General features: G+C 38.3%; 1 protein-coding gene across 5 annotated transcripts in view; it reads left to right on the top strand.

Annotated features, from left to right (window-relative positions):
• CACNA2D3 (calcium voltage-gated channel auxiliary subunit alpha2delta 3) overlaps positions 1–12,260 on the top strand; it is a 398,259-nt gene extending 385,999 nt beyond the window's left edge. For all 5 annotated transcript variants that reach the window (XM_017732417.1, XM_017732420.1, XM_008632199.2 and 2 more), the window contains 3 exons: positions 8,360–8,472; positions 9,224–9,306; positions 10,131–12,260. In XM_017732417.1, the coding sequence (XP_017587906.1) occupies positions 8,360–8,472; positions 9,224–9,306; positions 10,131–10,223 (289 nt within the window). In that variant the 3' untranslated portion in view covers positions 10,224–12,260. The remainder of the gene's footprint in view (positions 1–8,359; positions 8,473–9,223; positions 9,307–10,130) is intronic.
• Positions 12,261–12,501: the final 241 nt, after the last annotated feature.

Genomic DNA, 12,501 nt, shown 5'->3' on the forward strand with positions numbered 1-12,501 from the left:
TTTGTAAACCAGAATATATCAACTGGCTTTTTAATCTTAAAGTTATATTTAGAACCTTCCTTAGAAATCATATAGTATTTTAAAAAACACAATCTGAGATGTCTCTCAATACAAACCACAACTACTTGAGTAGAGCTGAAGAACTCTGCTGAAAAACACATATTTGCTAACATGCTCTAGTGGAGCAGCATTTTTCAGCCTGGATATCTTCTCTGACCTCTCTGTTGTGGTCTTGTTAACCAGGTGTCACTGTCAAAAGAAAAAAATCTTTAAGAGACCTCTGATGTGATTTGCTTTGTGCCAATTACTGTGTCTCCTCTGTTGGTCACTGTGAGCACAGAACCAGGTACCCACTCTGCTTGTGGAGACCCACTTACGTCCACAGAGCTCGGGTTTATTCAGGGGTATGACTGTTGACTAATATTTAAAGTTTGTGGGATTTCTGGTCTCAATTTCTTTGAAAAAAAATTGCCAGTACATTTTAACCCTGGAGGTTGGAAACTCTCCATTATCCTGCATCCTCAAATGGAAGGGTGGCTGCACTTATGAACAGCCCAATGCCTCCTTACACTAAGGATCTTCTGTCATCCTAAAGGCTGCACACTCTAAGTTTTTGGATGTTTGCAGCATTCCTAACGCGCAGTTGGTCAAGTACTCTTGTCTGAGCATCAGTTATTTGAGAAGCATCCCCTGGTGGGCAGTGAGCGAGAATGGGCACTTCTGGGGGATCCTGTCTGAAGCCAAGGGGTTTCCAGCCATGGCACAGCTCTGTGGGGCTCTGAGCACTCAGCAGGCACAGGAATGGTGAGGATGACACTGCTCACCTAAATCCTCAGTTCTAAACTTTGCTATAAGTATGTTTGCACTGATACCAAATTGTACTACAGGCAGTCAGGCTCTATGTGGTGGAAATATTTTGCTAGCATGAGGTCAGGATCTGATTACAAGCCTGAGGCTGTGAGTTTATCTGCCTCTTTTCATGTGAGAGAGCCACTAGCTGATTTCTTGTATACTGCTTCAGCTCTCAGAAATGTTGTTATTGGCATATATGTTATTTTTATAAATTGCATTAAAGGTATTTCATTCTCTATCATCATTTATTTGGAAAAAAACCCCCGAGAAAACAAAAAACAAGTAGCCCAACTTGACTGCGATATAAACATTTCATTCATTCACTGCAAAAAATGTGATAAGTGAGAGAAATGTGGGTTGGAAACGTGGCCAGCAGCCTGGAAAGCACATGATAGGAGTTGGGAAACAGCAAAGTGGATATCTGCGCTTCAGTTGAATGCTTAAAGTTTGTTCCAGGCCATAAGGGTTGAACGTTTGCAACCAACAGTTATGTGAGTAACGCATATTTGAGTGCAGCATGCACAATATTTTCCATTTACTCTACCCTGATGCTGGTATTTTTTCTTTCTCTAAAAAATAGGAAAGATCACATTTGACAGATATGAAATGTAATCCCAAAGTTACAACTCATCTTAATCCAAAATACTCCAAGTTCATTAATGGAGGTTTGCATGCAAGAAACACACTGAAAGGCCCAGAGGGAAATGGCTGAGTTTACAGTGATGCTCAGGAGCCAGAGTGGCCAGTGAGGGCTATCTAACTTGAGTACATGGAAATCGAGACACTTCCTCACATCTATGTGCATGTATTTAGGTTGCCAATTTGAAAATATTGCCCTACGTTGATTTCCGTTCAAACTACTCACAGTGAAATTCTACCACCCTTTGTAGGATTGGCATGCCTGAGCAAAACAAGTGGTATTTAAAAGATCTTTTCTATTGTCACCTAAAGATGATTGATTTGATGATGTATGTGCAGGAGTGCCATTTGCCAACACAATACTCTGATATTCTACTCATAATTTGATTTTAAGTCCCACAGTCATCACTGTGACATTAAACAACAGTAAGAGTGTTCCAATGGTCATTAAGGAAACAAATGGAAAATACATAAAAGGATTTTTTTGCCCTTAACTCAGGCTGCTAAACCTGAGCATGGAATTAAAAGTGAATCCAAACAGTCAATTAAATATTTATATTACTAAAATCCTGCCTAAGACATACGTTTGTTGTGACCACATATTCTACTGCAGAATGTTCTTATAAGCACAGATATAATGGCAGGGTATTTTTGTAAAATTAAAAGAGAATACCGATTGTAAAATACAGTTTATAGATCAGCAATTATTACTTATGAACAAGGCTTTTTAAAGCAAAGTGCAATAGTGAAGTGTTTCTGTGAGAAAACAAGAAATAATTTTTAACAAGAAACACACAGCATTGTTTTTGGACAAGTTGAATTGCTTATAATGTTGTTGTGTTCAAATCCTCCCCAAATTACAAAGAAATATCTTCCATTCTTCAGGATAATAGGAAGATATTTTGTCTAAATATTCTGGTCCCACAAGCATAGTTTTATCCTGTAAGTGTCTTCCGAGTTCCATGCTGTTTGACATTAGTTCTGTTCCCTCTAATAATTTTCAGCCTTTGCAGCTGTTTGAAGAAAATAGGGAGCCATGGATCTGAAAATCAGAGATTTCTGAATGCTCTCAGGAGGTTCCCTGCCATTCTTTTTTGCTGAAACAATCTTGTAGCAATGTCAGTAGCCACCAGCTAATGGCAGCAGGGCTGCAGGGCAGGAAAAGGAAAATAGTTCAGTACAAATGACCAAGAAATGATGGTCTTTGGGATGCTCAGTCTGAACAACCCAGTATCACTGTGTCCACTCTTACAGCTGCCTGGCCCACTCTCAGGCCATACAAAATATGCTGTGTTGAACAAGTTTCCTTAAGTTTCACTGTGTCTCGGGCTATGGAAATAGCTGCTTATTAGTATGGAAACCTCACCCCTGTGCTCAGTTTATATCCCATCCGAAGTTTAACACCAGTGGACAAGAAAATGGATTACCTCTCCTGCATGGAAATACAGAGACTAAGCTGCTCAACTGTAATATCGATCTCCTTTAATAGCAGATATTGTAGTCAAATAGTGGAGAGTAAACAACTTAAAGGTTAGGTTTGCTTAGCTGGACGAGACACATCTCTGGCACGTCTGAAGTAGAATTACCTTAGCTTTGCCTGCTATTGATCTAGGAAAGGAAAGGTGAAGCCAACAGCATTTCAGAGACAAGGTGTTAAGCCTACCACATATAGATTTTGTACCATATGATTGAGGTATTTGTAGTGAAGCAATGACCTGCATTAAGAAGGGAAATCAGTGACTCACAGAAGTGTGTGATCTTCAAGTTGGTCAGTAAGCTGGACGTGGTCTGCCAGAAGAAACAGCAGCCAGGAAGTAAGAAGGGCACAGCTCTGCTGTGGTCCTGCTGAGCCTTTTTCCATCAATATGAGAAATGCTCCAAAATCTCTAAGGAGACAGACTGCAGAGGCCTCATGGCAAAGCCTCCTCCTGCAGCAGTTGATAACCAGCTTCCCTATATCCTTTCCCACAAGGCACTGTCACTGCTTGTCCTGTCATCCCTGTCCTTTCCTCCACCTTGGAACATCTTCCTCCTTTTCCAGAGAGGTTTGTCCCTCTCCCAGTTGCCTCACTAAAACTTTACCTCCCCAGAAGTCCAGAGGTAGAAAGATGAAAGAAAGAGAAAGAAGCACAGTGTGGAGGGAAGGCAGTGCTGCAAGGGTGGTGTCAGCTCAGTCCCTGCTCCTGCACTGTATATATTCTAATTATTTCTACTTACAGAAGAAAGCAATTCTTATGAAAAATAAGTGACATTTTGGGAATTAGGTTGGGGGTTTTGGTTTGTTTGGTTGTTTTGGTTTATTTTTAACATAGTCTGGGAAGAAATTATTATAACAATAGAATATATATTATGACTCTTTAAAGACTTTTACATATACAAATTAAAGGGAGAGTTTCCATTTAAATTTAAATAAAACAACACAACAACAACAACAAAAGGAAACAAAAAAAACCCCAACCAATCAGGTTTGAGTGTAATGTGCTGTCTCTCTCAGAACAGGTGTTGTAGCCCACACTTAGCTTTAGGGATTATGCTTCACCCTGTTTAGCATGCATTCCTCTGCAGGATTACTGTTCATCCATTAGAGAGAAGGACCCTCCTCCAGAGGATGACTCAGATCCCCAAAGCCAAGCTCCTGCCCCAAATTATTCTCGAATGGTTTGTCCAGACAGTCTGAATGGCATGTCCAGAGCTGGAGGTGATCACCCTTCTAATGTAGGAACCTGAGTTATGTTCTTAAAGGCAGCAGGTATGATTGCACTCCAGCATTTGCACTACAGTGCTGTTGTGAAGCTTTCAGAGTTGTAGGCTGTCTAAAGGAGTTAGAAGGAACTGATCTTCTATGGGAAGAGTCATTCAGATACCAGACACACATTAAAAGTGTGCTTTCTTATCATGCCTTCAGAAGCATGACTACCAAATATAATTATGAATGCAGCAGTACTTGAATTCCAAGTCTCTTCCTATTTAATTCCACAATGAATAATTAATTTCAAGGAGCAGATCAATAGGTATTGCATTTCGAGCAAATATTTACTGTTTCCAATTAAAACATGAAGATTTTTTTTCTCAAATTAATTTGCACTTTATTTGTACACGTCTCTATATGGACCAATACCAAAACAGGTTAAAAAGAAACAGATATTCTGTGTGCAACGTGAAAAAATTGACATGTAATGCTGTGACTCAAAATACAAAGTTTCCTGCAGATTTACTCTCTGTTGTTATTTTTAATTCATTAACAAAATAGTTTGGCATAACTAGATTTTCTTCCTCCCTCTCTGTCTACCCCTTTCAAGTAGTAAATTCCTTCCTTCCTCACCTTCCCCACAAAGTCAAGAAGCAGTTTGTTTTCAGGTCTGTTTAAACCCTCTGAACCTGCACATCAAATAAACCAAGCTAGTTCCTCAGTGGATGAAAGATAGAGGAGAAATTATTAATGGGTTTCTTATTGACTCAATGTGGCTTCAACAGGAACCCCAACAGTTTATTCTATTTGGAGATATATGCAAGCCTACTCCTGTGCTGCCCCTATCAAATGATGGTGATGCTACTGCAGTAAAGGAAAATGATTCAAATCAAAAGATTTACACTATTTAAAACAAAAAGAGCTTTACCCTTTAAATGTGAAACATTCTTCATAATACTAAGGCACTTAAACACAGACTTTCTTTTGGTTGTTAAAACAGCAATGAAGTTCAGCCAAACTCCTTACTCAGTCCTTGAGAGTTGGTTTCCATATTACCAGGGACACAAATGCCAGCTTTAGCCAGCAGGTGTTCAGAAATGGTTATTGTAAGAGAAACTTTAGAGACTCACAGTGGATCTTACAAAGAGATAATACCATTTTCCCTACTTTGTCAGCTACTTTATTTCTCACTGCAGCCATGGAAGCTGTTTGCTGGAGGTTTTTCTCCCTTGCAACAGAACCTTGGCATATACAGTGAAGTATTTTGGTGGAATGTCTCAGTCTCTGAAAGGCTTTGGTCTGACTGTGTTCATACACCTTTTGTTTTCTCTGAATGTTTGGTTTCTGAGACTTACTGGCATGAATGTTCAAAATGAATTTCAAAGATGCATATGCATGTCACCATGGGAACTGAAGGCTGATCACAAACAGCAGAGCTGCTGCTGGGATGATTGCGTGCTTTATCCAGTTTGGGCATGGAAGCAGTGCCATGTGAATTATCTGAATAGTCACACAGCAACTGTGGTGGTTTCGATTGGCACAAACTGCTTTGCCACTGATCTGCTGAGGGTAAGAATATCTCATGACTGTGAAATGATCTTAAATTACAGCGGCTGAAAGAAGTATAATTTGTTTGTGCAAACTATTATTAGAAAAGAAAGCGAAAATGGACATTTTTTGCCCTTATTTATTTGCTCAGCTCAGTCTCGGTCTTGAATCCTCTGTCTTCACTTGTTGATATGTTGGCTTTACAACTTCATTTCCAGATTAGGCTTGAGAATTGTGTAAGAGAAAACATCCATATACTGCTTGATGGAAGAAAACATGTTCTTCTTAATTTACTTTTAATGAGAGGATGAGAAGCCAGTCGTCTCACTTTTCAAGATATTAGTTAAGTTGTTATTGTGCACTATGGGAAAAAAATGCCAGGATGAGCCAAAAATTTCATTGTTTTATGGTTCTTTATAGCAGTCCCATGCTCTGTGGCAGCCACCATAAGCTCAGACACTTCACAAACTTCTGTACTAGTTAAACAGACTGTAGATTTGTAAGAATAGTCACTGTTTCTTAAACAGAGTCAGTGTAATTTGTTGATACCTATGATATAATTCCTAAGGTAGCAAAGAGGATTTTTTACTTAACTAATATACTGTTCTTTGAGCTTCCTTTAATTCATATTTTCCATCAATCAATGCATTTACATTGCATACATTCCCCAAATTGATGAAGTCAAAAATTATGAAGGCTTGGAGTAATAAAGCAATACAGAACATTTTGCTAGACTCCGTAGTGTAGCTGTGTAGTAACTTTTTCAGCATCATAGTTCTGTAATTGAAACATTTTTCTGGATTAACTGCTTTCTTCCCAGCTAGGCGAAGTGATAGGAACTTTTCTCCCCCCTCTCTAGTTTGGGGAAGGAATAGCATTAAACTACACAGCCTTTATGGCACCTCAAAGAATTGGGTGAAAAAAGAAACAGAATGGGAAATTGTCCGGCTTTCGTGAACTGGCACCTTTAAGCCTGCATGGATGGTACTTGCTTTCCGTAGGCTTCAGTGTTCACAAAAAGATGCATCACAAAAGAGCCTGAAGTTAGGCACACCATAGGTAAAACAGAAGAGTAATTACTCCCTTCTCAGCAAAAAGAGAACTTACTCATTTAGTATCCAATTAATTGTTAAAGCACTTTATGCCCGCCAGGTTCTCTTCTGAGCTAGTTTCAAAGATACAATAAATATAAGTTTCAGACTGCACAAAATGCAAATCATGCCAATTTCGGGGAATAAAAATAATGTTTTTTCTATCCTTTACTGTTTGATTTATTCCTAGCTGTTTTGAGAAGTTCATGCAGTTTTGGTGCTATTGCCTGCTAAAGATTTTCCCTCCTTTCCTTTATTGGCCCCATTTCTCCCACACACAAATCCACAAAGCCACAGATGCTCCATTACAATGATGTCAGTCTTGCTACATGCTCCAGCTGTTTGATAGGTACATTTATAAAGTTCAGCCTTTTACATTATGCCATAAATGTATATTTCATGTATAAACATAAAGTTAACATATTGCAGATCACTCTAAGTGTAATTTTAATGGAGGTCCAGTAAGTTTAAAAAATACTGAAAAGCATTTAATCTTTCCGTTGGCAACATTTTTATAGTAAGTTTTCCAAACTTTTTTTTCTTAGGCTAGGTTTAAATATTCCCTGCCCTCTCTGCTATTTCATCTTCTGTGATCTTTGGAAAAAGCAGGGAGTTATTATAGTAAGACAATATGTATTTAAAGAAAGATGTCTGAGGAAAAATATGTTTCTCTCCACAACTTCTTGGTGCTCAAACCCTCACTCAATGTTCTGTACATTTACCAGCAAACCACGCTGCAAAACACCTAATTCTTGGATTTGCCAGATTTCAGTGATATTCGAAATGGCCGATACGCTGCTGATAGGATGTATAAATTCTAATAGATTGTTTTAAAATTTCATTAAGAATTGGGTCTGAGCCTTAAAGCCATTCTTTGTGTTGTGTCCTGAATTTCAAAGGAACAGCTAAATAGTGCCTATTTGGCTCTGCCCTCTACCCCTTTTCTCTTTGGTATGTGCTTAAGGGTTCAGCTCATTGAAACTCTGTGCATCATTGACTGGTACCCACAGGATCCTTCCCTTGTCTCCCCTGGGTGCTTTCCTTCTTACAAAAAATGTCTTTATTTTTCACTCTCTCTTTGAGTTGCCTACTTTGTCTTCATTTGGATGTGGTGCTGAGTTATCACCATATTTGTACCAGATAGTCATTATTATTCTAAAATAAATCTCTTCGCTTAGCAAGATTTTGAGGCCTAATCTCTGTTTTGTTGGCTCAGTAATGAAACGACTCTCAAGAGGACAGATGAAAGCTGAGATCAGCAGCTGGGGTTGCTTCAAGCAACATCCAGAACACACAAAGTCCCTAACACAACTGTAGAGACTCAAGTTTGGGACTGTGAGCTGTGTGGCTGCAGAAGAACCTTCATCAGTGCTGTGGATCTGTTTCATTCCAGACCATAAATAAGTAGCTGGGTAGTCAGAATGGAGTGGAATTCAGTACTGAAATCTGAAAAAGAAAAATATGATAAATTCCTAGCAAGAACCAGTGACTCAGAAATGCTGATAATGTCACCATTATTTGTTTTCTTTTTAATTTTCAGGTCTTTTGTTATCCAGCAGATCCCAAGTAGCAACCTCTTCATGGTGGTAGTAGATAATGAATGCTTCTGTGATTCTGTCCCACCAATTACCATGGCACCTATAGAAATAAGGTATATCCTTTTATTTACAAGCTGGTCAGAAAGAGGTTCAAGATGCAAACATTGAAAATTTTCTTATCATGGGAAACTTGCACTGCATGACATTGTCACCCATTATATTTGCTGTTTGAAATGTGTTCTCACTATTTTTTCAGTGAGAATTCACTTTTTTTTTTTTTTTTTTAATATGAATTAAGCAAGCACATGTGGATCTTTAAGTAGCATAAGGTCATGGTCATCTTTAGATGGACATCTTTTGAATTATGCACTATGCAATTTTCTCATGAGGCTGGAACTCATGATATTGAAACTTATAGAACTTCCTATAATATAGATATCTCTTTCTTTTTAAGGTATGACTGGAGCATTGAAAATGTTTCAGAATCCTGCTTTCCAAAAATACAAAAATGTAGCAAAGTAAATATATCACTTGATTTTTAATTTCCCCACTTCCTAGTTTTTGCTGGTCTGTAGTTCAGGTAGTTCAGGATTAGTCTTTTCCCATAAGTTGGAATTTGTCAAAAGCAGCCTGCAGTGTGCTTTTATTGCCAACTTATGGAAAGACAGGTCAGCAGTGTAAGTGCACACGTGCTGTTGAAAACACAGATCACGGAGAGGAAAGCACTCGAATCACTTTTTCTTGTGGTGACCACACATATCACCTGGGGGTTTTGATGGAGAGGAAGAAAGGAGCTGAAAGATTTTCTCTGTATTCATTTCAAAACACTCCCATGAGAATACAATCTCTCCTTAACTGCCTCATACATAATGAATCCCTTAAATGTGAACGGTTAAAATCTCAGAAGATAAGAAGACGCCCAGAATCTTGTCATGGATTTCACCCTGAAGTAAGTTTCTATCTACCTTTCCTTTCTTTCAGACTCTGGTAAATTTTTTATTTCTTTAAAAATAGTAAATAGGAAAACTATCTTCCAAGATGAAATGTTGGGAAATATACAGAAAACTCTGTAGTAAGGGAAGTGTGCTACAAGTCTTTTTTGTGCTCATGTAGACAATGTCCTGAGTTGCTGCTTTTGCAGACTGGTTTGTATCACGTAAGAGAACTTGGTAGGATGTGAGCACTGGCAGCCAGGAATATCTGAGAACTCTGGCTCAAGCACTGACCACAGGATTCGTTGTTAGAGATGGCCGAGAACTTTGTGCTGCTAATGTTTGCTTCAGTAATTAGCTCCAGTATCATACCTGTCATGCCACAGTCATTGTGCTTACACATAATATTGCTCAGGAGGGGTAGTGACCCCTCCACTGTATATATTTACTGCTCTGTGCTCTGCATAATACTCTTGTACAGTGCCAAGGAGAGCTGATAGAGACCAGGATGTGGTTACAGTGGCTCGTACAGGATAGGTTCATATACATCCTTTTTACTCTGGAGTAGCTTTACTTCTGCCTCTGATGGGGTAATGCAATGTAGAACAAGACCTAAAGTATAAGGTGGAGGGGATCACTTGTTCATGCTCACTTTCAGTCTACAACATAAACATGTCCAACTCAAAACATGTTCTTGTATTATCTCCTGAGTCTATTCAGTTAATGGGCTTTGTTGTTTGCACCAGTGCTCTTATGCCTATGTTTGCTAAATAATCATGTGTCATAATTGAATGTAGTGGCTTGTATTTATTTTCCTTTGTTGTTGTTTTATTTTCTTTAGGAAAATGCAAGAGAATGTGGCGGTGTCTCAGGCCTTAGTGCTAAACCTTCTCTTGTTCTCCTTCCTCTGCTATTGACGATTTTCTCCAGGTGACATCGACTGATGTGCTCAACTGGCATGCTAAAACATGGATAAACTGTGAACTGGGAAATGGTGCAACATAGAGGACATGAAATATAGTCAGAGCATCAGCATTTCATGATTTTAAACTGTTGGTGATATAAATTCTTAAAGATATGTTGAAAAAAGATTTATCTTTTTACTTTGCAAGTCATGCAGATGTGAATTTGGCATATGGTAGTTGTGATTCATCAAAAAAGGACTTGGTAGATAGAGGTGACCATTGCTTTGTCCCATTGAAAACAATTTAAACTGTGTACTTTTTTCAATAAAGTATATTAAAATCACAGTTTCAGAGTGTATTTTAAGTATGCTAATATATTTGTTCAAATAATGAATGATGGGAAGAAAATAAAATAAATGGATGATATTTTATTATGCATTTAGCCTCTTTCTGAAAAGATTCAGAGAAGAAAATGGGGAGTTGGCTTTTACAATAAGGCAGAATAGCTTTTATTAACAACTTTAGGAAACACCTGTGTGCGTATGAAGCTGAGCAGGTAATATATGGTGCTGAATTATAGTGAAAGTTTGGTTCCTGGAAAGAGCTATAAAATATCTGCATTTAGAAAGTGAGTCAAAGCCTTATTAAAGCCTTGGTTCTAACTTGGGCAAGCTTTGGATCAAACTGTTTGATTTGGCTGCAGATGGCAAAATTGAGCACTTTTCATCTAAAGGAGTAGGAAGACATGTAGAGTAGCCCATATCAAAGGGTGACACTGTTCTGTTGGTGTTCTGCCCTCGAGATCTCATGGCAGACTGGAGCAGCTCATTATGATGAAAGTCATAAGCAGAGAAAGTCTGACTTGCAACACATCTGTGTCAGCAGAACCCATTATTGGTTTTCATTGAGTGTGCCTGTTGGTAGGCAAAGATCTAGACCACTGTTTTCATTCCAGGCCTTTGTAAGGGAAATGAGGTAATAGAGATGAGCATATTCCTTTTGCAATTGGCAGCGAAGTCCCTGCTGTGGCTATATTTGCTGAAGATCTTGATCTTTGAACTGTGTTAGTCTCAATTAATCTTTGGAGTTTTACGCAAAGTAGAACTCTATCAAAGGAGAACGCGTCCTACCAGCAATATAATACATCAAATACAAAATAATGAAATAAAAAATATACTGTTCTGAATCTGGTACTTGGAGATTGCAGTTTCCTGGTTGGGTGTAAGTTTGCTTTCAGCCTTCGATAAAGGCTAAGCAGATTTTCTCTGTATCTTGATTGGGAATAGGGAGCATGGCCACTGAGAGGGGCTTCGTTTTAAAGAATACTATCCAGCTTGTAAGAGGAAGAACTAGTAAAGTAAAATTTCCTCTCCAGTGCTTTCATGGGTTCAGATGCACTGGTATGTCCTCTGATTCTGAAGCCATACAAGTCTTTGGACTCATAATTTTCTTTTCCTCACCTCTTTTTTTTTTTCTTTTATTGGAGGTTTTTCCTACAGACTTCACTGTCCTTGCTTGTTGGTCTCAAAACTACTCACTATGGAATAATTTTCCAGCTGACATTTAGTCAAACTGTTGTCCTAGTGACATGCTCTGTTTACTGAGCAAATTGGGAACTCAAGGCATTTTCTCCACTTGGGCTGACATGGATATCCTGCTGTTCTTTTCTTGGTTTTTCACTGAGCACCATTCCCCCTTACCCTCTATCATTCTCGCAAAAACTAATGTCAAGACTTTATAAATAAAGTATTTTAGTTTCTGATTCTCCTTCTGAGTTTTCAGAATTCACAACAGTGCAGTCTCATAATGCTTTTGTATGTCTGATGCTTGTTCTTCTGTAATGCTATTTAATGTTTATAGCCAATATAATACAGGTGATTTTCCTTGTTAGTAGAAAGTGGAAAAAAGCATCTTTCTCATTAGAGCTATTGAAAAGCTCTGCACACAACTATCTGATGTGTTAATCATCAATGCTTATGAAGAAAGGAAATACATTAATGGAGAAAGTTTATTTCTACAGAAGTTAGATGAAAATCCGTAATAAAATTCATTGTTCATTTTGGAAAGAGGTGGCCATTTTTTTAATTGCAAAGAGCCAGGGAGTGACAAGAGAGATTAAAGCATGACAGCCTCACTTAATATTGAGAAAGATATTAAAATATGGGTATGTGAATGAATATTGCTCAGAGAAATGTGACAGCTCATTTTCAGATACTAAGGCAAAGTTATGAAGGCAGAACGCATTGGTGTACACAAACAAGTCACTGCGTGAAACAGAGTAATCCAAGTCAATTGCTAAGTGTAAAA

Source organism: Corvus brachyrhynchos, unplaced genomic scaffold, assembly GCF_000691975.1.
Source record: "Corvus brachyrhynchos isolate BGI_N302 unplaced genomic scaffold, ASM69197v1 scaffold4, whole genome shotgun sequence".
Taxonomy (NCBI): domain Eukaryota; kingdom Metazoa; phylum Chordata; class Aves; order Passeriformes; family Corvidae; genus Corvus; species Corvus brachyrhynchos.